The sequence below is a fragment of the Pogona vitticeps genome, chromosome 4 (assembly GCF_051106095.1).
Source record: "Pogona vitticeps strain Pit_001003342236 chromosome 4, PviZW2.1, whole genome shotgun sequence".
In the NCBI taxonomy this organism is placed as follows: Eukaryota; Metazoa; Chordata; class Lepidosauria; order Squamata; family Agamidae; genus Pogona; species Pogona vitticeps.
Window position 1 is genome coordinate 5,784,579 of NC_135786.1, and position 24,455 is coordinate 5,809,033.

At 41.2% G+C, this 24,455-nt stretch overlaps 1 protein-coding gene across 11 annotated transcripts in view; it reads right to left on the reverse strand.

Annotated features, from left to right (window-relative positions):
• ZBTB46 (zinc finger and BTB domain containing 46) overlaps window positions 1–24,397 on the reverse strand; it is an 80,474-nt gene extending 56,077 nt beyond the window's left edge. For 2 of the 11 annotated variants that reach the window (XM_072996688.2, XM_078391977.1), the window contains exons 1-3: window positions 23,393–23,989; window positions 22,534–22,621; window positions 7–973 (exon numbers count right to left, since the gene is read on the reverse strand). In XM_072996688.2, coding sequence (XP_072852789.2) covers window positions 7–940 — 934 coding nt within the window. In that variant the 5' untranslated portion in view covers window positions 941–973; window positions 22,534–22,621; window positions 23,393–23,989. The other 9 variants (XM_078391981.1, XM_020812414.3, XM_078391979.1 and 6 more) reach the window with 7 other exon arrangements.
• Between the last annotated feature and the right edge of the window lie 58 nt (window positions 24,398–24,455).

The following is a 24,455-nucleotide window of genomic DNA, read 5'->3' on the forward strand; positions in this document are numbered from 1 at the left end:
ACTTACTTGCTTCTTGACTAGCGTATGGCCACACAGAGGCAGATAGAAAAGGTGGCACGGGAGAACTTGTCCTGCTGTCTCCCAATTGCTGTGTAATATGCCTCACGGTGTCCTTATTTTTCCTATTCTTTCTCCGCCCTGTCGGCTGCCATCCATCTGCCGCAACTTGTTCTGAGAAAGCATTTTGTATTACGCTATTTTTGGTGGGCTGCAAGTCATTTCCTCCATAATGGGACGGAGAAATCGGTTCTTCCTTGACACGCAAGGGCCCATAGCCCAGGTCACTGGACCAAAGAGACTGGGATGAAATGTCATCATGACTCTCTGCTTTGGGTTCTTGATCCTCTTTTTCATATGTGCTCCCTCCTTCATGACAACTAGCAATTGCTGAATCACCAGAGGAGTTTGCTGGACTTCTCCGTTGAGCCAGCCAGGGCGATATGCTCCTACCAGCCACTACTGCTGAAATTAAAGCGTCGGTGCTACTGCTGGATGGACCCCCTAGTTCGTAATCAATAAGATCATCTGATGCATCAGACTTTATGCTTATGTCAAGAGCAGCCTTTATAAAGTTGTGACAAGCTTGCACAATATCAGTCATTTGGAGATAGCTAGCAGCTGACATCACCTCAATAACATTCCTGCTGGTCAATGCAAGGTGCGCCGAATACATGAAGTCAATGATTGCTTTAAAGCCTTGTGCTGTCACAATATCTAAATGGGTGACAGTTGCCTGATCAGAGGTCTTCTGCACCTGGCAGTATAGTGTCTTGAAATACCGGCTGCTCCCAAGTAAAATGTTTTTATGAGCCTTGAAAATCTTTCCCTCCACTATAATACAAACGTCACAGAGGATACCATGTTGCCGTTGTTCATTGAGTTCTTGAAGAAGATGATGATAATGGGAGGCAATCTCCATGTCTTCCTTCCGATTGTTCATTTAGAAATATTTGCACGGCTGCTTTCCCTCACTCTGTGACAGAAAAATACAAAGGTTAACACATTAGATGGCTTGTGATATGGCATATGACACTAGAGAAAATACCCCAAAGACATTTAACAATACTCTCACGATTAAAAGCTTGAGGACATTATTATTAGAATACAATACTATGCTGAGCAACAGGATTTAAGTAATTGAGAAAAATAAGAGGGAAGGTGGACAAAAACATGAAAACTTGAGGTGACAGTCTACACAATTTACCTCTTATTTGCTGAATAAAATCTTTAAAGTTTTTGAAAAGTATGTTTTACGCTCTGGAAATCTTTTATGGAACATCATAACCTTTGAGTACTGTAGCCCATCAAAAGCATAAAGCGTTCAGAATCATAGGTATATAGACAGAACATATGGTTGCATGCTTGTAGACAATAAATTCAAAGGAAAATGAAACACAGAAAAAACCAATAGGGGTAAAATCACAAAATGATTCTTGCCCATAATACTAATACTTGCCCATGTCACTAAGTAAGTGAAGTGATATAGGTATTCCAATCCATGTCTTTGGGTACAGACTACAATTTTTTAATGAACTGTAACTGATTCTCTTGCGCTAACCTGCCTATGAAACTGCTCAGCATGTACTCAGTATCTACTCTAGAAGGCTGGGAACCCCTTCTAGAGCAATGTTTTTAGTAGCAAGAAGATCAGAAAGGGAGGTGGGAGATGTAGACAGTACTGCTCAAGATTTGGGGAGCTGCACAGATTTGGGGTCTGCTAACATAAGTGCTTCCATCAGTAGATTTACACCACTATGTCCTGGCTCACGTGTTAAATTATATGATTATGATATGAGCAACAACAGTTTTGTGAATGGGCAGTGTTAAGAGAGTACACTGTAATACCTCTTTTTTTCATCTTTAAGGTGGCAGATTCTCTGTGGGTGTTTCTTGCTACAATTGGTTAAAAGCAGCTATTCTTTTGGGAGTCCCCTATGAAGGCGCTTCATTTCCCATGACGTATATCACAACTTGAGACTGATCAGAAATAGCAGGCACTCATAGTGAATAACATCCTATAATTCTTTGGTTTCTTAACTAGTCATCAGTATCAAATCTGGCTAATATGAACTGAGAAATTCAAAACATGGAGACAATTCATAAAGTTAATAGACTAAATACATCTACCTCTCTCCAAATCATAAAGATGTATCTGTTCATTTCCTCCTATTGAATTAATAACATCTACCTCGCTGTATGGTTGGGGAAAACATGAACCATGTATACTACCTTGAGCTCACTGGAGAAAAGGTAGGATATACAGTCATGGCCAAAGATATTGGCACCTTTGCAATTCTGTCAGAAAATGCAACACTTCTCTCAGAAAATTGTTGCAATTGCAAATGTTTTGGTACTCACATGTTCATTTCTTTCATTTGTGTTGAAACAATACAAAAAACAGAACATAGACAACACAAAATACAACACAAAATACAATCCCACACAGATATGAAACAACACAAAATACAATCCCACACGTGTGTGTGTGTTTAGTCGTTTAGTCATGTCCGACTCTTCGTGACCCCATGGACCAGAGCACGCCAGGCCCTCCTATCTTCCACTGCCTCCCGGAGTTGTGTCAAATTCAGGTTGGTTGCTTCACAGACACTGTCCAGCCATCTCATCCTCGGTCGTCCCCTTCTCCTCTTGCCGTCACACGTTCCTAACATTAAGATTTTTTCCAAGGAGTCTTCTCTTCTCATGAGATGGCCAAAGTACTGGAGCCTCAGCTTCAGGATCTGTCCTTCCAATGAGCACTCAGGGTTGATTTCCTTTAGAACTGATAGGTTTGTTCTCCTTGCAATCCAGGGGATTCTCAAGAGCCTCCTCCAGCACCACAATTCAAAGGCATCAATTCTTCGGCGGTCTGCTTTCTTTATGGTCCAGCTCTCACTTCCATACATCACAACAGGAAAAACCATAGCTTTGACTATTCGGACTTTTGTTGGCAATGTGATGTCTCTGCTTTTCAAGATGCTGTCAAGATTTGTCATCGCTTTCCTCCCAAGAAGAAGGCGTCTTTTAATACCGGGGCTGCTGTCTCCATCTGCAGTGATCATGGAGCCCAGGAAAATAAAATCTGTCACTGCCTCCATGTCTTCCCCTTCTATTTCCCAGGAGGTGATGGGACCAGTGGCCATGATCTTAGTTTTTTTGATGTTGAGTTTCAGACCGTATTTCGCACTCTCCTCTTTCATTCTCATTACAAGGTTCTTTAATTCCTCCTCACTTTCTGCCATCAGAGTGGTATCATCTGCATATCGGAGGTTGTTGATATTTCTTCCGGCAATCTTAATTCCGTCTTGGGTTTCTTCCAGTCCAGCCTTCCGCATGATGTATTCTGCATATAAGTTAAATAAGCTGGGGGACAATATACAGCCTTGTCATACTCCTTTCCCAATTTTGAACCAATCAGTTGTTCCATGACCAGTTCTAACTGTTGCTTCCTGTCCCACATATAGGTTTCTCAGGAGACAGATAAGGTGGTCAGGCACTCCCATTTCTTTAAGAACTTGCCATAGTTTGCTGTGGTCCACACAGTCAAAGGCTTTTGCATAGTCAATGAAGCAGAAGTAGATATTTTTCTGGAACTCTCTGGCTTTCTCCATAATCCAGCGCAAGTTAGCAATTTGGTCTCTAGTTCCTCTGCCTCTTCGGAATCCAGCTTGTACTTCTGGGAGTTCTCGGTCCACATACTGCTGAAGCCTACCTTGCAGGATTTTGAGCATAACCTTGCTAGCGTGTGAAATGAGTGCAATTGTACGGTAGTTGGAGCATTCTTTGGCACTGCCTTTCTTTGGGATTGGGATGTAGACTGATCTTTTCCAATCCTCTGGCCACTGTTGGGTTTTCCAAACTTGCTGACATATTGAATGTAGCACCTTAACAGCATCATCTTTCAAGATTTTAAATAGTTCAACTGGAATGCCATCACCTCCACTGGCCTTGTTGTTAGCCAGGCTTTCTAAGGCCCACTTGACTTCGCTCTCCAGGATGTCTGGCTCAAGGTCAGCAACTACATTGTCTGGGTTGTATGGGATATCCAAATCTTTCTGATATAATTCCTCTGTGTGTTCTTGCCACCTCTTCTTGACGTCTTCTGCTTCTGTTAGGTCCCTCCCATTTTTGTCTTTTATCATGTTCATCTTTGTGCAAAATATTCCTCTAATATCTCCAATTTTCCTGAACAGATCTCTGGTCTTTCCTTTTCTGTTATTTTCCTCTATTTCTTTGCATTGTTCATTTAAGAAGGCCCTCTTGTCTCTCCTTGCTATTCTTTGGAAGTCTGCATTCAATTTTCTGTAACTTTCCCTATCTCTCTTGCATTTTGCTTCCCTTCTCCTCTCTGCTATTTCTAAGGCCTCATTGGACAGCCACTTTGCTTTCTTGCATTTCCTTTTCTTTGGGATGGTTTTTGTTGCTGCCTCCTGGACAATGTTAACAATCCCACACAGATATGCAAAAATACACTGGCCAAAATTATTGGCACCCTGTCTGAATTGTAAGAAATAATTGCTTTTCAAGCATGTGATGTTCCTTTAATTTGTCGCGAGTAAGAGGAGTGGGCAATATAGTAATCACACTTGTAACCAGTTAAGATGGAGAAAAGTTTACTCAACCTTTGTGTTGTGTGTGACTCTGAGCATGGAGAAAAGAATGAAGTGTAAACAGTTGTCTGTGGATTTGAGAGAACAAATGGCGGAAAAATACAGACAATCTCAAGGCTACAAAGGTTTACAGCCCATGGCGTTGTAGCTAACCTCCCTGGATGTGGACGGTAGAGCAAAATTACTGAAAAATTACAACAAAGTGTTGTTCAAATAACCCAGTTAATCTGGGTTCTGTATCCAAATACAGTGGGGTCTCGACTTACGAACTTAATCCGTATTGGAAGGCAGTTCTCAGGTCGAAAAGTTCGTAAGTCGAATCTTCATTTCCCATAGGAATGCATTGAAAACCATTTAATCCGTATCTGCTCTTTTCGTCCATAGAAACTAATGGGAAGCTGCTATTCCGCCTTCTGCCATTAGAGGGGGACATTTTTTCTTTTTTCCTTTTAACCTAAGATGACTTAGCTTTTAAAAAAAGGAAAGAAAAGAGTTCGTAACTCGAATCTAAGTTCGCAAGTCGAGTCCATATATTCCTATGAGAGCGGTTCGTAAGTCGAAACGTTCGTATGTTGAACCGTTCGTAAGTCGAGACCCCACTGTAGTGGATACAAAACTGGATTAACTTCCAAACAAATTCAAGCTGATCTGCAGACACAGGGTACAACAGTGTCAGCTCACACTATCCATCGCCATCTGAATCAAAAGGGACACTATGGTAGGAGACCAAGGAGGGCACCACTGTTGACACAAAGGCATAAAAAAGCAAGACTGGAGTATGCCAAAACAAATGTGACAAAACCACAATCCTTCTGGGAGAACATTCTGTGGACAGATGAGACAAAAGTAGAGCTTTTTGGTAAAGGACATCATGGTACTGCTTACAGAAAAAGAAATGAGGCATTCAAAGAAAAGAACACAGTCCCTACAGTCAAACGTGGTGGAGGTTCAAATATGCTCTGGGGTTGCTTTGCTGCTTCTGACACTGGATACCTTGACTGTGTGAATGGTATCATGAAATCTGATGATTACCAAAGAATTTTGGGACACGACGTAATGGCCAGCGTCAGAAAGCTGCATCTCCACCGGAGGTCATGGGTCTTCCAGCAGAACAATGACCTGAAACACACTTCAAAAAGCACTCAGAAATGGTTACAAAGTGCTGGAGACTTCTGAAATGGTCAGCAATGAGTCCAGATCTGAATCCCATAGAACACCTGTGGAGAGATCTCAAAACAACAGTTGGGGGAAGGCATCCTTCAAATCTGAAGGCCCTGGAGCAGTTTGCGAATGAAAACTGGTCCAAAATCCCAGTAGAAAAGTGTAAGGAAACTCATTAATGGTTACAGGAAGTGATTGAATTCAGGATTTTTTCCAAAGGGGTGCTACCAAATAAAGTGGTGCCTCACTTAATGATTGCTTCATTAATCGATGAAACCGCTATACGATGACTGTTTTGCGATCACTTTTGTGATTGCAAAACAATGTTTTAATAGGCAAAATCCGCCTTGCAACAGTCGGTTCCCTGCTTCGGGAACCGATTCTTTGCATTACGACAAATTTAAAACAGCTGATTGACGGCTTCAAAATGGCCGCTTGCTGTGTAAAATGGCTCCCCGCTGTGTTTTTAGCCGGATTCCTTGCTATACAGGCACCGAAAATGGCCGCCCCTATGGAGGATTTTCGCTGGACGGTGAGTTTTCAGCCCACTGGAATGCACTAAACGGGTTTTCAATGCGTTTCAATGGGATTTTTTATTTCGCTTAATGAGGATTTCGCTCTACAGTGATTTCACTGGAACGGATTATCCTCGTTAAGTGAGGCACCACTGTATTAAATTAAGGGTGCCAATGATTTTGGCCAGTGCATTTTTGGGTTTCTGTGTAGGACTGTATCAGATTTGACTTTTCTTCTCTATTTTTTTTTTCTGCTGTTCCAATGCAAAGCAGAAAAAATGAACATGTGAATTCCAAAACATTTGCAATTGCAGCAATTTTCTGAGAGAAAGGTTGCATTTTCAGACTGAATTGCAAGGGTGCCAATATTTTTGGCCATGACTGTAAATGTAACTAACTAATTCTTATGACTGATGAAGTGAACATGTTCCACAATAGCTCACATTACAAGAGTAGTTAGTCTTTAAGGAGCCACAACGTCATCTTTTTTTTTTTGCTTTGGTTTTGTTTTGTGTTCCTTGTTGATAACTAACAAATAAATAAATACATTTCAAAAAGCACATCTCAGAATGTTTCATTCTTTAAATCCCCATCCTACAGCAAAACTCAAGTTGTTAAAACATAAATTGTTATTTTTAATTTTCTTTAAACTTAGTATTAAGTCACTTCAAACACCATGATAAAGCATTTCATACCATTGACTTTCTGTGAGCAAGGGTAAATACGCTGTCTTCAAATCTTTAAAGGTTTCTGTTTCTGTTTCAAATAGTTACTAAAATGCATCTGTTCCATTCCATTTCCCCCATCAAATTCTATGTCATACTTCTTCTCTATAGGCTTTGCCCTTTAGATCCCACACTTCTAGTATGGCTTTCTAAAGACTTTAAAGTAGCTAGTTGCAGGCACCATTGCCAACTATTTCCAAATATCAATTGCAGGGATCTCTTACTAAAAGCTATATCCAAAATCATACTATTTACATATGCAAACTTTACAAAAATGCATTGCTGTATATGTGTTATAGTTAATATCTATTCTTTAGTGCACTTGTTCAAAAAAGTAAACATACTGTACATGCAGAAAATTACTAACAAGTTTGATGCCTAATCATACATCTGAATGCAGTTAAGTAGCTTTCACACAATATGGTTTTATGATCCAATTTATTTTTCTATTACAATGCCATGAATTAAGCTTGTTATTAATTCAGCTTTCATCAGGGGTGCAGTGTCCTTCCAATGTCCTCATATAATTCTTTGTTGACATTAGTCCTGTTATCTTAGTCTTCTTCTCCTAGACAGTTTTTCTTGGAAGCACAAAATAAGCTAATCACACACAGCAATCCTTCCTTACTTCCTCAATATCTACTGGCATTACAACCACATCTGGATCACAGTAAGTGGATGGCATAGTGAAACATAATTGAAAGACTATTGAAACACTCCATGGCAGAGTGTGTTTGCTTCTTAGGGTATCTGTTCTAAAAGAAATACCATTGGTGTGGCAGGTATTGGACTTTCCTGATACATAGATGACAATAGCCTATAACAGAAATTGTTAGGACAGAATAAGGAAAAACAAAATGGTTTTCCATAGATAAAGGTGTTAGACCAGGGGTCCCCAATCTTTTGCACCCCGCAGACTGGCTGGGAAAGGTGGGACACCCTCTGCGCTCATGCGCATGAGTGACAAGCGCATGCGCTCTCACACAAATGGGTGCGTGCTCATGCGCATGCACAAACAGCAACATGGTGCTCGCACGGGCATGATGGAGCATGCACACATGTGCAAATCAGCTGTACGGGGGTGAGTGCGTGCGGGGTGGGTGGGCCAGGAAGTCTGTCTTTGTGGCCCGGCCTGCCTCAGGCCACGGAGTGGAGGTTGGGGACCTCTGGGTTAGCCAAGTGTCTATTTCTCTTTTCAATTTATACACAGAATATATCAGTTTGTATGCACAGCACATCATATGGAAAGCAGGACTAGATTCAGATGGAGGAGTGAAAATTGGTAGAAAAAAAAAATCAAAACTCTAAGACAGTGGTTCCCAACCTTGGGTCCCCAGATATTCTTGGACTACAACTCTTAGAGGTTCTAATCAGCTCAGCTAGTGGTGAAGACCCCTGGGAGCTTTTGTCTAAGATGAGTGTCCAATGTGTCATCAAGTTGCAATTGATTTATAGCCACCCCAGTGGGGTTTTCAAGGGACGTGAGACACTTAAGGAGTGGTTTTACAAGTCCTGTTCACCCATGGTGAGTTTCCACAGCCAAGATGGAGTTCAAACCCAGGTTTTGTATGTCTTGTCTGCCACTCTATCCACTGCACCACTAGTCATCCAATCAAATATATGCAAACACCATATTTCTGCCATAGGGACTCAACAATGCAACTCAGACAAATGGATCGGAGTCATGAATCGAGTCCCCATCCCTGCTAGAGACCAAAGTGAATATCATCTACCCCATGATATTCCTGATAAAGTGTATGGACATCAAAGCTGGATAGTGAAGAAAGCTGACAGAACTCCTCCTTCATGGTTCATTTCAAATACAGTATGGTGCTGGTGGAGAGCTTTCAAGACACTATGGACTGCCAGAAAGACAAATATGTGGGTTATCAAGTCAAGCCCGAAATCTCCCTAGAAGTTAAAAATAACTAAACTGAGCCTATCATGCTTTTTTTTTTTTATAAGACAAGAGTTTCTGGAAAAGATAATATGTACTGTAATGCTGGAAAAAGTTGAAGAGAGCAGCAAAAGATGAAGACCAAATAAGAGGTGGATTACTTCAATAAAGAAAGGTTTGAGTTTGCAAGTTTGACTTCCAAGAAGACAGTTCCTACATTCTCTGGAATGCCAAAGAGGCAAAAATTAGAAAATGTTCAGTGACTTTAAGACAATGAACTAATATATTGGGAGTGGTGGATGGGTGATGAAATGGCACTTCCCATGTCCAGCTGTTCTGAATGACCTTCATAGGTCTTGTATGTGCCCTGATAAGGTGTAGGTTTCCATTCCTGTGACCTTTCATTCATCAGTTCAGAAATGAGGCAAGCCAGAAGACAAAGAAACCGGGGAAATGGTGAGGGGAGCAAAAGGGAAAAAAAAGGAAAGAAATGCCCTATACTCAATTACTGCAGCTTAGTTCTTTCCTTCACTTGTTTTATTTTATGGCTGAGCTCCAATTACATTAGAAAAGTTTGGCTTGTTTATGGGGCTTTTGGAGTCCAGGTTGTCTTTTCAAAAGAAAGGATTTCTTGTTTTGAGTACATCTCTCTTTTATTGTTTGGGGAAAATTGCTTGTACTGTATGCTTATTTGTTTAGCCTGTCTTTTGGGACCAGATGCTTGGGTCGTGAATTTTGAGTAGATTCAACCTTTGTAGTGTACTTTCCCCCTTTCAACCCAATTTTAAAAATTCTAGTTTCCATTTGATGTGTGTGTCAGATGTCACTATTTTATATATTGTCACCTAATTTACTTGAATTTTACTGAGCCAGTCTTCTTCAAGTTTACAAGATGGGGGATATCTGGCTCAGCAAAACTACGAGCGAGAATGATCTTGGAATTTGTATTCGCGAAGGCTTTTACAGCCGGGATCTAATGGTTGTTGTGGGTTTTTCGGGCTCTTTGGCCATGTTCTGAAGTTTGTTCTTCCTAACATTTCGCCAGTCTCTGTGGCCGGCATCTTCAGAGGACAGCACTCTGATCTCCTTGCAGTCCAGGGGACTCTCAAGAGTCTCCTCCAGCACCACAATTCAAAAGCATACAATCTTCGGCGGTCAGCCTTCTTTATGGTCCAGCTCTCAGTTCCATCAGTACTGGAAAACCATAGCTTTGACTATTTGTCAGCAAGGTGATGTGTCTGCTTTTTAAGATGCTGTCTAGGTTTGTCATTGCTTTCCTCCCAAGACGGAGGCCTCTTTTAATTTTGTGGATGCTGCCACCATCTGCAGTGATCATGGAGCCCAAGAAAGTAAAATCTGTCACTGCCTCCATATCTTCCCCATCTATTTGCCAGGAGGTGATGGGACCAGTGGCTATGTTCTTCTTCTTTTTGGTGTTGAACTTCAGACCTCTTTCACCCTCATTGTACTTCTGAGGGTTTTTGGTCTACATACTGCTGAAGCCTACCTTGGAGGATTTTGAGCATAACCTTGCTAGCGTGTGAAATGAATGCTATTGTACGGTAGTTGGAGCATTCTTTGGCACTGCCCTTCTTTGGGACTGGGATGTAGACTGATCTTTTCCAATCCTCTGGATACTGCTGAGTTTTCCAAATTTGCTGGTATATTGAGTGTAGCACCTTAACAGCATTATCTTTTAAGATTTTAAATAGTTCAACTTCCACTGGCCTTGTTAGCCATGCTTTCTAAGGCCCACTTGACATCATTCTCCAGGATGTCTGGCTCAAGGTCAGCAACCACACTATATGGGTTGTTTGGATATCCAGATATTTCTGGTATAATTCCTCTGTGTATTCTTACCACCTCTTCTTGATGTCTTCTGCTTCTGTGAGGTCCCTCCCATTTTTGTCCTTTATTATGTCCATCTTTGCACAAAAGGTTCCTTTAATATCTCCAAGTTTCTTGAACAGATCTCTGGTTTTCCCATTTCTATTATTTTCCTCTATTTCTTTGCATTGTTCATTTAAGAAGACCCTTGTAACGGGCACGCTGGAGCCTATAATAACTCAGGCCTCCAGTATGTGCTCACTCTTCTACTCAGGTAGCTGCCACCAGTACAGTGGTGCCTCGTATAACGAGTGCACCGTTGAATGATGAATCCGCATTGCGATGCGGATTTCCCCATCGCTAATGCGAGGGCATGCTCGCATTACGATGGGGGAACAGCTGTTCAGTGGTTCCAAAATGGCCGCCAGAACACAAAAAAAGGGTGCCAGTAGACCCAAGATGGCCACTGGGACTCTCAAAATGGCCGCCAGTACAATCAAGATGGCCACCAGAACACAAAAAATGGCACCGGGATGCTCAAAATGGCCACCGGTACACCCAAGATGGCTGCCGGAACAAGGGAAAACATCGGAGAACGGTGAGTTTGGGGCCCATTTGGAACGCATTAAACTTTGTTTAATGAGTTCCAATGGTTTTTTTGGATCCGTTTTACGATGTTTTCCCATAGCGAAGGTTAATCCGGACACCACTGTATTTCCAATTAATCAATGAGGCCAGTGTTTCTTTAACACACTTAAACTTGTTTATTATATTATAAAATATAATAAGTAAATCACCAGTTGATAATCAATTTCTCTCACTCACTGAACTCACTAACACACAGCTTCTAACTCTCACTGACTTTCTGGCACACTGTCTCTCAGACTCACAGAACTCTCACACTCTATCAATCTCTCAAACACCATATACACCCCTTTATATCCCAGCTCCTCCCCCTTTAGCACCACCTTCCGTCCCCTCATTGGCTGCTGTTTCACTGCCCAGCTGTGACGGACAGGTGAGGGCAGGGCTGAACGTTACAGCCCTCCTTGCTATTCTTTGGAAGTCTGCATTCCATTTTCTGTAAGGTTCCCTATCTCCCTTCCATTTTGTTTCCCTTCTCTTCTCTGTTATTTGTAAGGCCTCGTTGGACAGCCACTTTGCTTTCTTGCATTTCCTTTTCTTTGGGATGGTTTTTGTTGCTGCCTTCTGTACAATGTTACGGGCCTCCATCCATAGTTCTTCCGGCACTCTGTCCACCAAATCTAGTTCCTTAAATCTGTTCTTCACTTCCACTGTGTATTCATAAGGGATTTGGTTTAGATTATACCTGAGTGGCCCAGTGGTTTTTCCTACTTTCTTCTGTATAAGCTTGAATTTTGCCATAAGAAGCTGATGATCAGAGCCACAATCAGCTCTAGGTCTTGTTTTTGCTGACTGTATAGAGCTTCTCCATCTTTGGCTGCAGAGAACATAATCTGATTTTGGTATTGCCCATCTGGTATTCTTGGAAAGTTCTCTGGTGTCATATACCATCTATATAATATTTCCATATAATTTTCAAATCTGTATTTATTAATAGTTTTTGGTTATCATTCCATGCTTTAAAGTTTAAACTAATCCTCTGCTTGAATTGTTCTACCTAATTCTTTCATCCATTTTATCGTATTTTCTTTAATTACTTGTTCCATATTTCTTTCTAATAACAGTTTAGACAACTTTGCAATTCGGTGATTTTCTTTTCCCCACATCTTTCTTTGGTGTCAGTTCTAGAAGGTGTTGTAAGTCTTCACAGAACTGGTCAATTTCAGCCTCTTCAGCATTGGTGGTTGGTGCATAAACTTGGATTACTGTGATGTTGAAAGGTCTGCCTTGGATTCGTATTGAAATCATTCTATCATTTTTGAGATTGTATTGATCCCAGTTCAGCTTTTCCCACTCTTTAATTGACTATGAAGGCTACTCTATTTCTTCTACAGGATTCTTGCCCACAATAGTAGATATGACAGTCATCTGAATAGAATTTGCCCATCCATCCATCCATCCATCCATCCATCCATCCATCCATCCATCCATCCATCCATCCATCCATCCATCCATCCATCCATCCATCCATCCATCCATCCATCCATCCATCCATCCATCCATCCATCCATCCATCCATCCATCCATCCATCCATCCATCCATCCATCCATCCATCCATCCATCCATCCATCCATCCATTGTATTTATACCCCACCTATCTAGTCATTTCGACCATTCTAAGCGGCTTTAGTTCACTGACACCCAGTGTGTCAATGTTTATTCTTGTCATCTCCTGTTTGACCACATCCAGCTTACCAAGGTTCATAGAGCTTACATTCCAGATTCCTATGCAGTATTTTTCGGACTTTCCTTTCACTTCCAGGTGTATCTGCAGCTGAGCATCCTTTGGCCCAACCACTTCACTAGCTCTGAAGCTACTTGTACTTTTTCTCTGCTCTTCCTCAGTAGCATGTTAGATGCCTTCCGACCTGAGGGGCCCATCTTCCAGCGTCATATCTTTTAGCCTTTTGTTTCTGATCATGGGGCGTTCTTGGCAAAGATACCGGAGCGGCTTGCCAATTCCTGCTCCAGGTGGATCGCCTTTAGTCAGAACTCTCCACTATGACCTGTCCGTCTTGGGTGTTCCTGCACGGCATAGCCCTTAGCTTCTCTGAATTAATCTAGCCCCTTCGCCATGACAAGGCAGCTATCTGTGAAGGGGAAAGTATTAATGGCCATTGCCAAAACCCAGAGACAAATTCAGGAATACCTCCAAACTGCATACATCTGTTTTTAGAGTGAGTGCAACTCCATCCAGCACAGGCTGCATCTTTATTCCTTGATCTGCCTTTTGACTGACCCGGGCACCTCTGTCTTGTCTGGATTAAATCTCAGTTTATTCAGCCCCATCCAGTCCATTACTGACATCAGACACTGATACAGAGCTAAAACACCTTCCTCGGATTTAGATGGCAAGGAGAAAGAGAGTTGGGTGTCATCTGCATACTGATGACACTGAACCCCCAAAACTCTGGAGAATCTCTCACAGCAATTTCACATAGATCTTAAATAACAGGAGGCAAAACAGAACCCTAACGGACCCCACAGGCCAGTGGCCAAGGTGTCGGATTCCCCCAGCACCACTTCTGAATTCTCTCCTCCAAGGATTGGAGACTGCTTTGGTTGCCTTCGTAGATGATCTATGCAAGAAACTGGACAAGTGTAATATGTCCCTTTTGGTTCCATCCCATAACCAGGCCTGAAGCCAGACTGAAATGGATCCAGATAATCTGTCTCATTCGGGAACTCCTGAAGTTGAGAAGCCACAATCCGCTCCAGCATCTTGGCCAAGAATGGAATATCAGAGACAGGTCAGTAATAACTCAGTATTGTGGGATCCAAGGAAGCATTTTTTTCAACAACTATTGCCTTGTTTAAGCATACATGGATCCTACCCTGTTGCAAGAAGGCATTCACAACTACCCCTACCCATTCTACCAGTCCCTTTCTGGCAGCTTTTATAAGCCAGGAAGGGGAAAGATCCAGGAGATATGGTAGACTTCATCTCACCAAGGATCTTGTCCATGTTATCAGGATGCAGAAAATAAAACCCATCCATTAACACATGGTAAGCAGGGATCAGAGTTAACATTCATATAACCCGTATCAACTATAGCATCCAAGTGAAAGCAGATCAAGCATTTTTTTCCTGCAAAGTCCCATGCAAATTCTTCACAATGAGATACAGTATGGTCTGCATTCTCTTCCTTCGGGCCATGATGTAATAGGCCCTTGACAACTCAAGAGTTCCATTGGATAACTAACTGCAACTGCAATGGTGGCAGAAAAAAATGACTTTTTCGCTGCCACCACTGCCACAGGATAGGCCTTCCAATGGACCCTAGCTTGCGTTCGGTCAGATTCACTCTGAGTTTTCCACTGTCACTGCTCCAGTCTACGTCCCGCTCATTTCATCATGAATCAACACCTCACTCTTAAAAATAGTCAAAATAAATCTTACAATGTGTCAAGATCCTGTCTTCCTACAGAGTGGTGTCAAAAGCCAGGACTAGCTTCTTGCTACAGACAACCACACTTGCATCTAGTGTTTCTTTGTCTCCAGTAACAACCTTGTATGAAAAATGATGGGGCAAATGTCCAGTGAACTAACAGCTTCAAAGTACAGTAATCACAGACACAATCAATTTTGTCTCAGTACACATATTTGTTCCTGTTGAAAGCAACTCAGAATATTTCTACTGCACACTTTGCAGAAATAAAAGCGCATGATGTATGACAATAAACCTCAAATATAGCTATTTACTATGAAATACTCCTGAAATTAGATTTTTAGTTATAACACTGGTCTCATGAAACTAAAAGTTAAGTCTCCATTTCTAGTACAGATTCAGGGGTGGGTGGGGGGAAACATAGAGAACCTCTCAAGAACAGTTACATTATGAATGAAATTTAAACTATACAAGTGTCACATATACAACACATTCTGTCCATTTAAAAATATGGCTTCTCAAACGAAGAGCTTTCTTTCTTTATTCATATCATAGCATGGCACAATTTAAAATTATGGGCATATATGAAATATAGCTAAAATTAAAAACAAATTAAAGCATTAAGATAACTAGACCATTTTTGACCAGAAACAAGCTGTGCCAGTATCTTGGCCAGTTGCCTAGATCCTCTTTTGTACATGTGATGGGGCATAAATTGCATGTATGTAAGTGCTAGATTGAATGAATTTCTCCAGTCACAGAACAATTGCATTGCATCCAAGTAGCCCAATTTTACTTGATTATTCTTTGATCTTCTTACTTTGCTTTGAAATCTATTAAGTGGCTTCCAGATGGTCCAGCTAGGGTCCTGTCCTGGTGGGAGACACTCTTCTGCATTCATCCATTTGGCAAGGTGAGTTGTTTTTGTTCTCCAGAGGTTTAGCCTAGTCTCTTCTGGTTTTATATTTAGAGTTTGATAGGTGTGCAGAAAACTTTTCCTCAATTTTAGCCATTGTCTAGGGGTTTGGTGTCTACAAAGTAGATGGGTTTGATGCTGCATTACTTTATTTTGTGCATTATTTGCTAGCACTTATTGATGTACTTCTGGAGGAGCAATGCCAGCCAAATGATAGACTTTTTCAATGGGGGTAGGTTTCAGGACACCAGTAATAATCATGAATGATTCATTAACCGCTATACTCACTTGTTTGGCATATACTGATAGTATATAGCATACAGCACTAGAATATTCTGTAACCCGTTGTTCTTATTGTTTGTAGGTATGCACCCCAGCCTGACTCAGACAATTTCCTAGGTTCTGTATGTTATTTTTGTGGGAACTTTGTTTGGTGTTTATGTGATTTTAGTAGGTCAAGGGCAATGTTCCAAAATCTTGCCTTTCCCTCTAACTTGGAGCTTCCTCTCTGCTTTTCTGTTCTTTAAGTGGGAGGCACAGGCCTATGTTTTTAAAGGGTTTGGTTTTAGCGCATTTTTAAAATAATATCTAATTATTTGACACTTGTAGACCAGCTAGTCTAGCCTCCTATTCTATAAAGAAAATCCAGAATTAAAACATCCCAACACATGGCTGCCCATCAGCTAAATGAAAGCACACAGCAAGAGAAATCTCACCACTCTCCAGTATGCAGTACGATTGTATTGTTGAACTTCTCTTATGACTAAAAGGTATCTTCTAACATTCAAGCAAAATTTATTAACCTACAACCTAAGCATATTAGATCTGATTTATGCTCTCTGGTGGAATGAAGAACAATTTCCTTCTGTACGATTATGCATCATCTTCCTTTTCCAAACAGTTTTCTCATCTCCAAGTTAGAATGCCTAGGCTCTTCAAACTTTTCTCATCAGATTTGCTCTTCATATTGCTGACCACCTCCAGTGCCCTCTTCTGAAACCATTTTGAATTTGTTCACAGCAGGAATGGGAAACCTAATCCATGGGCTATATAAGCTTCTCCTACTATTAACTGTAATCAGTGAGCAGAGATAAGACGTAAGATGGCAACAAAAATAATCAACCAAAGATGGCAACTAAAATGATTAAAGGATTTGAACAACTCTGTACAAGGAAAGGTTACAAAGGATTTGAACAACTCTGTACAAGGAAAGGTTACAACATATTAAAGCTGCTGAAGTCAGGAAAATGCACATAAAAGGAGATGTGATGAGGTGCATAAAACTGTGAGAAACATAGGTGAAAAAACCTCTCGCAATAGTAGAACCTGGGGTTATACATTGGAAATAGTGGGAAGTTTAGGACAGATAGAAGGAAGTGTATTTCACACAGTACTAGCAGCATTCACATCCACCAGAGGGTGTGACAGATGTCAACTTAGATAATTTTAAAAGAAGATCAGATAAAGTCATGGTGGTCAGGACCATCAATGACTACTAGTCAAGACGACTTTGCCTCAGATATTGATGGTATATATCACCGACCATATTTAAAGCAGATTGCATTTGGATATGGAAAATATGTCCTGCTGACAGTTGGAAACTAGTGCTTACTATGGGAACAGAACATTTCTATTATTTATTTATTAACATAGTCATAAGAATTCCTGTATCAATAGGTTAGGGAAGTCTACATGGAAAGGCCAAAGGCTGAGCTAGTTGTCATTGTTTTAATGACTTGGCCTTGTCCTAATGTTGTCAGAATATGCAAAACCCAGGAAGCTGTTGCACAAAGCTACTTTCCAGGCTGCACTGTTGCTGACTTCTTTTAGCTACACTTAAAATTGAGCAGTGCTTTGTATGCTTGATAGGAAAATGTGCACACTGGTAAGAATTGCGTCTGGCTATACAATTTTAATTTCCTCCCTTGCCCCCAAGTTCTTAGTGAGCAACCTCTCCACTATTGAATGCAGCTCCAGAAATTGGATATCTTCAAGTATTAGATATAACCCTTAGTTTTTTTGCCAAATTTACTAAGGATTTCTTCCACCATTTCACTGCCTCGTGGCGCAATGGTTAAACTGCTGTACTGCAGCCAAAACTGTGCTCACGACCTGGGGTTCAATCCCAGGTAGCCGGCTCAAGATTGACTCAGCCTTCTATCCTTCCGAGGTCAGTAAAATGAGTACCCAGCTTGCTGGGGGGGGGGGGGGAATGTGTAGCCTGCATAATTAACTTGTAAATCGCCCAGAGTGTGCTTGTAGTGCTATGGGGCATTATATAAGCAGCACACTTTGCTTTTGCTTTGCTAAAATACTGAAAAGTACCCAGCCCAGAACACAGCCTTGACCCACTCAGCTCAAAACCTCCCTTTAATGATATGTATCCCTCCGCAGATCGACAATGACTTCAAGCTACAGAGAATAAATCTGTCAAAATCCTAACAAGAATATGCCAACAAATATGTAAAACAAAACAACAGTCCACAGACTGGAAATGCCGAGTGTAAGGTTATGCCAAGGAGTGCAGTAATTACAGAATCACTGAACTAATTTCCCATGCAAGCAAAGTGACATTCAAGGTGTTATAACAAATGCTTTTAATTTATATGGAATGAGAAAGGCCTGATGTTCAACCTGGATTCTGAAAGAAAAGAGGCACTCAAGAATATGCTGCAAATATCCACTATTGGAGCACATCAAATAACTAGAGCTCTGACTGTGCTTAACAACACCACCAAAAACCTGTATGTCAAGTAAATTCTGATTTATGGCGACCCTTTTGAGGGCCTTTCCAGGGCTTTCTAGGTAGAGTGGTTTACCGTTCCCTTTTTATGAGGGCATCCTACGACTGTGCAGCTTGCCCAAGGCAATACAGGCTGGGTGTGCAGTGAGGTATTGAGCCCCCAACCTCTGGTTCTACAGCTAGATACCTAATTCTGCTTCCTGAGGAGCAAAGTTGTTGCAAACTGTCCAGAGAATACTTTATCACTATGGGGTGGTATATCAGTTGAAACAACAACTGACTGAGATATCCAGCCAGTTTTCTACATTACAGCAAAGTCTTTGACTGTGAAGATCATGAAAAACTATGGATTGTTCTAAAAGAAATGAGTGTGCTTCAGCACTTGATTGTCCTGATGGTAACTTATACTGTGGAGAAGAAGCTACTGTTAGGACAGAATATGGAGAAACAGAATGGTTTTCTTTAGGCAAAGGTGTCTGATAAGGATGTATTTTATTTCTCTATCTGTTCTATCCATACACAAAACATATCACATGTGAAGCTGGGCTAGACTCACAAGGAGGAGGAATAGATAATGAAGGAAGAAACATCAATAATTAAAATACAGAGATAATACCATCTTACCTACAGAAAGTAGTAATATTTGAAATGACTTCTAATGAAACTGAAAGAAGGAAGTGAAAAACCAGGACACTAAGAAGATAAACACCATGACTACAGAAGAACCACACAACTTTAATGCTGACAAGGAAGAAATTATTAAATATTTTTATATCTTGGTTCAGTCATCAATGCAAATAGAAACTGGAGCCAAGAAATCAGGAGATGTGGAAGGGCGCTAAGAATGCTTATATGGAAAAAAAATATTAGTTTGAAATACAGTGCTGGAGAAGAGCTCTAAGGATATCCTGGACACCAGAATGATGGACAAGTTGGTCCCCTATCAAATCAAGCCTGAACTTTCTCCAGAATCAAAAATTGTAAAACTGAGGTTATCATACTTTGGGCACATCATGAGAAGCAAGATATGCTGGAAAAGACAATTATGCTAGAAAAAGTTGAAGGAAGTAGGAAAAGAGGACGACTAAACATGAGGTTGATTGTCTCCAGTAAGCAAGCCACAGAGCTGAGCAAGGCTGCTGAGGACAGAACATTTCGGAAGTCACTCACTGACAGGATCACCAATAAGTCTGAGGTCACACGATACCACAAAAAGCATCCCTTGAATATGATTTTCAAACAAGCTGTTAATCCAGCTGACAAAATTATAATATAGCCCACACTAAAAATTTTAAAATTTAAGTTTTTTAATGTGGGCTAAAATTTAGCCCACATAAAAAAATCATGAACTCAAATGCTTTGCTGAAATGAAAATAAATTGCATTCATTTAAATGCCCAAATCCAATAGGTAGGTGTGTGTGTGTTTAGTTGTGTGACTCTTTGTGACCCCATGGAGGTAGGTTGGTCTAAAATTATAAATTATTTTGGAACAATTTCATCTTCATGTTGGCATCAACTAACCACTGTATTGCTGCTTTAAACTTTTCATTTTGCAGGGGCTACATCTGAGAAAATCTTAGATAGTCCAGCCCTACTGATTTTGGAATGTTAATTCCAATCTTAGTTAAACATGCTGCTGTAAGGTGAGGCAACAGTCATTTCAGCATACCTTATAACAAATATAGGAATAATTCCATTGTGCAAAGTGTGAAGAATTTTTTGGCATAGGTACAAATTAACAGAGTTCAAGAATTATGAGCATAAAAGCTATTTGAATTTCAGAGAGCCTTTCAAAGATTTTAACTAAGCCCCCTTTATCCTTTTTCCCCCAATTACATTCAGAATGTAGCAACGAGGATTACTTTACACTACAAATAAAGCAGGAAAGTCATATTTAAGAGTGGGTCGCTGAATGAAACAAATAGAACACATTTGAAAAATGAAACTGCCTGCAAGATGTAAACTTGTGCTATTATGTACAAATATTTTATGAAGGCTGAAATGTTACAAAAAACATGTGCTACTATGTACAAATATTTTTATGAAGGCTGAAATGTTACCAAAAAAAACCAACAACCCCACAAGCCTATCCAATCTTGTATCAATCAAGACTTTGAAAGTAGGATAAACACTGCAACAAAAGGAAGGAGAGGGAGGAAGAAATGCCTTTCGAGATTATGTCTGCTTGTATCAACACTAATATTTATTTAGTCACCTATCTTACTCACCAAAAGCTACACTAATGGTGCTTTAGTAGCCGGCCTTTTTTAAATACTGTATATTAGATGGAGAATAAAGAATATAGACAGTACTATATTGTACAGATGCCCTAGAAAATACAAGCCATAGGGACAACATGTCCTGTTTCCTTTATTCTGTGAAACTCCAAGATCTGATCCACATATTGTGGCTCGTTCATTTAATTAAATGGTTATGGAGTCTGTCTAAATAGCAAATAGTGACCTTTTAAAGAGGCCAGATAGAATTCTCCATTGTAAAATAATTGGATCAAACTCCGGGATTGACCCAGCATAGTCTGAAGTAAAGTCACTCAATTATAACAATATTTAAACATGTAGTCCACCAACAAGAAAAAATCATCCATTTAAATGGCCATCACAATTAGTTTCTCAAATGCAATCCTATACATGCTTACCAGAGAGTAAGTCCCAGCTCCAATTACACAGGATTACACTGTCAGATTTGCTCATTATTTTCAAGAAGTAGCAATACAAGCTTAGAACATCGAGGCCTGGATTTTGTTTTATAAAATCCAGCCTATCTCCTGAGTCTTGTATTTCTCCTGAGTGATCATTTTTCATTACATGTGGAGACTGGTATCTGACCATTTTTAGATGCACCCATATCTCATCTCACATAAGGATTTCAAAACTGAAAACTCAGTTTTCAAAAAGCATGAACTGTATTCATCTGCTATTAATTCAACATTGACAATCAATAAATCCAAATAGGCTGTCAAATGCTAGAGTCTTTACATTTGCACTTGAAACACTACAGTATTTAAAATGACAGAATGAGCAGCAAAACTTTGGTGCACATAGAAAAAGCAACTACACTGACTGGTAAAAGCTTGCGTAAAACTGCAACTTTATGCATGTCTTGGTAAGAAGCCAAGGCTTCATATTTCTTTTTACCAAAACAAATTATTCCTCCTTTGGGAGAAAATCTTTACAATAAAAGCAATAAGTAGTATGGAGTTGATTTACAAGTTACAGTCTAAAAATGCTAGTGTATAATGACATATTTAGAACAGTCAATAAAACAAGAGAAAAGATTAAAATATTGCAATTAAAATACATACTAGAACTTAAGTACAGGTGATGGTAAAGCACTGCTTACAACATTGAATCTCTTATTAGCATATCTTCAAACAGTGCTGATAATAATCTTGACTCTGTCATCCAAGGCAAAGTCTTGAACTGAACATACAGGGGGCAAAAACCCACCTCATTTTATGAATGAAATTGGCCTTTGTTTTGTATATTCTTGTTGCATATTAAAAATACATTGCTTTACAGAATTACTTAGTTACTCATTTTATTCATTTTTAACAGTACACAGAACAGTAAATATAAGAATCCTTCCACTTATAGCCTTGGAAACTGGCTTCATTCTTTGTCATTCAGGATTGAGTTATCAGAAGCTACTTGCATTACTTTTGTGAAACTGACATACCTATTTACAGACACAAAAGCCTGTCTTCAACTTGCAAACCTTTCCCCACTACTACCATCAACCTATTTTGCTTTTTAAGGAATAAACATAAACCCATATGATTGAAGTACTAATATACCCTTTATTAATTTTTCTTACTTATACCCCAAATTTTCAAGTCAGTCCTTTAACTTGTAACAAGCATATTAAGTAGCCCCTAGATCTTTTGAAAGAAGCATTCTGTAGAAGCCCAAGATTAAATAATAAGGGTCACTCCAATATTTCAATATGTAATTAAAATGGAGGCAAGGCCAGGTGATCTGCACTTGGCTTTATAGAGAGACAATAACCCAAAACAGGCCTGGCTTTAAAGAGGAAGAAAGAGAAAGCAAGAGAAGGAGAAATACACATGCTTCACCAAGCATTATTACCTCATTCCTTTCTTCCAAGCGGTTTTGAGCCACTCTCTCTTGACAAACTCTTGGTCCAACTTGCACAGATGCTTATTTTTTAAAAGGACTTTTTTAAAAAAATAATAATAATCAGAACAGAGTAGAAGGGCTTGTTATTTTGTGTAGTGGAGCTGCTGTTAAAATGCCCCCTTGTCTCCTCTCCACTCCCTTGAGCTGGGTGTTGACGCAGCAGAAATTACCAGCTGGAAAATTCCCCTTTTGGAGGTTAGAGGGAGGGGTTGGGGGGGGAAGAGGGAGGAGAAGGAGAGAGGGGAGGGGGTGACGGAGAAGCAGGAGGGGGTTAAACCCTGCCAGTCAGTCACTGAGCTACCCCCATCTATCCACCCACCTTGTCCCAAATAAGGCATCATGTCCTGGGGTGAAGGAAGATGAGAACAGCTCAGTGCCCTTTCCACCCAGAAGGGGGTAATCTCACCCACCCTTCCCTGGATTTTATCCGGCTGCCCTCCAGGACCTCAGAGAACAGGCACCGCCTGAGCATGTGTGCCTAAGGTGGAATCCTTCCCTGTCTTGTAGGCAGGCAAGTGGGTGCCAGCTAAGGGGCAGGGGAGGTGAAAGTCTTGTTCCCTGAGACTTGGGACTTCTATTTTTAATTAGAAAAAAAGGGGGGGAGGAAAAGAAGAAATATGGGAACCAAGCTTATACCTATTTGGCCTTAATTAATTGCAAACCCCCCTCCCTCCAGCAAAGGGAAGGCACTTTGCTTGATCAGTATGTCTCAAGAGAAGTGGATCCCACTCAACCCAGAAGAAATGAGATTTTGGAGAGATTCTGCTGAGGATGATTTTTAAAGAAGAAGATAAACTTATTGCCTTACAAAGCAGCAGCCCCATCCGTTTGCCCCGGCATGCTTGGAAGAAGAAAAGCAAAATATTGTAGCCTTTCACCATGTGCCGCCTTCCCCTCCTCATCATGACACAGGCTCGCATTTCCACAAATAGGAAGAATGAGTGACGTCCCAGCCAGCTGACAGCCGCCGGAGTTTTTCAACAGTTCCTGACAAACAATGGACACGTTTCTTTTTCTTTTTTCACAATCCTCTTCCTCGCGAGTGTCTGGATTCCACGTGGGATGCTTTCTAATAAAAAAAAGTGTCGAAGCCTCCGCGCGCGGGGGGGGGGTTGGTGTCCGTCTCGGGGGTGTGTGAGGGGGATTCATAAGGGGCGACTGAGGGAAAGGGTTGGAGGGACCCCCCAAATCTTAGAGACCCTTCTCGAACAACCCCTCCTCCTTCACGAACCTCCAAAGCTTGTGGGGGGGAAGGGTAAAAATAAGTTAGAAGCGGGATTAAGATGGGGGGGGCTTTGTTGAGAGAGGGAGAGAGAGAGTGTGTAAATCTCCTCAGGACAAGCGCTTGCAAGGAGAGGGGAGTGCTTTTGATCATTGAAGGGGGGGGCTGCCATTTCCTCTCTCTTTCTCTTACCTGCCCTTCATGAGGGGGAAGTCAAACGCGGGGTCTCGGCAGAGCCGGCCAAAGCGCGGGCTCCCCTCAGGATCTCTCTCTTTCTCTCAGTTCACGACTTCCTGAAGGGGGTGAAGAGAAAGAGAGGGGTGGAAAGAGCGTGTGAGGGGGGGGGGGAAGAGAAGCAAAGCGCGCTCCCGCGGCTTCGCTTTCCCCCCCTCCCGTCACTGGAAGGAAGACGGGGGGGCGCGCGCGCGGGGGCGCTCAGTTTCCCTCACATAACTTGGCCGGGAAAGGTGGTGGGGGCGGGGCCGTGGCTCCAGCCGGCAGGACCCTGAGGGAGGAGGAAGTGGGTGTGGCCAACCGGGGGCCTCGTGCAGTAGGAGGGCGGGGCCAGGCCAGGAACCTCTTCGCCGGTTGGGTAAGGCGGGCACCCGGGCCTTTCCCTAAGCCACGCCCACCGGCTGCCGTGGTTATT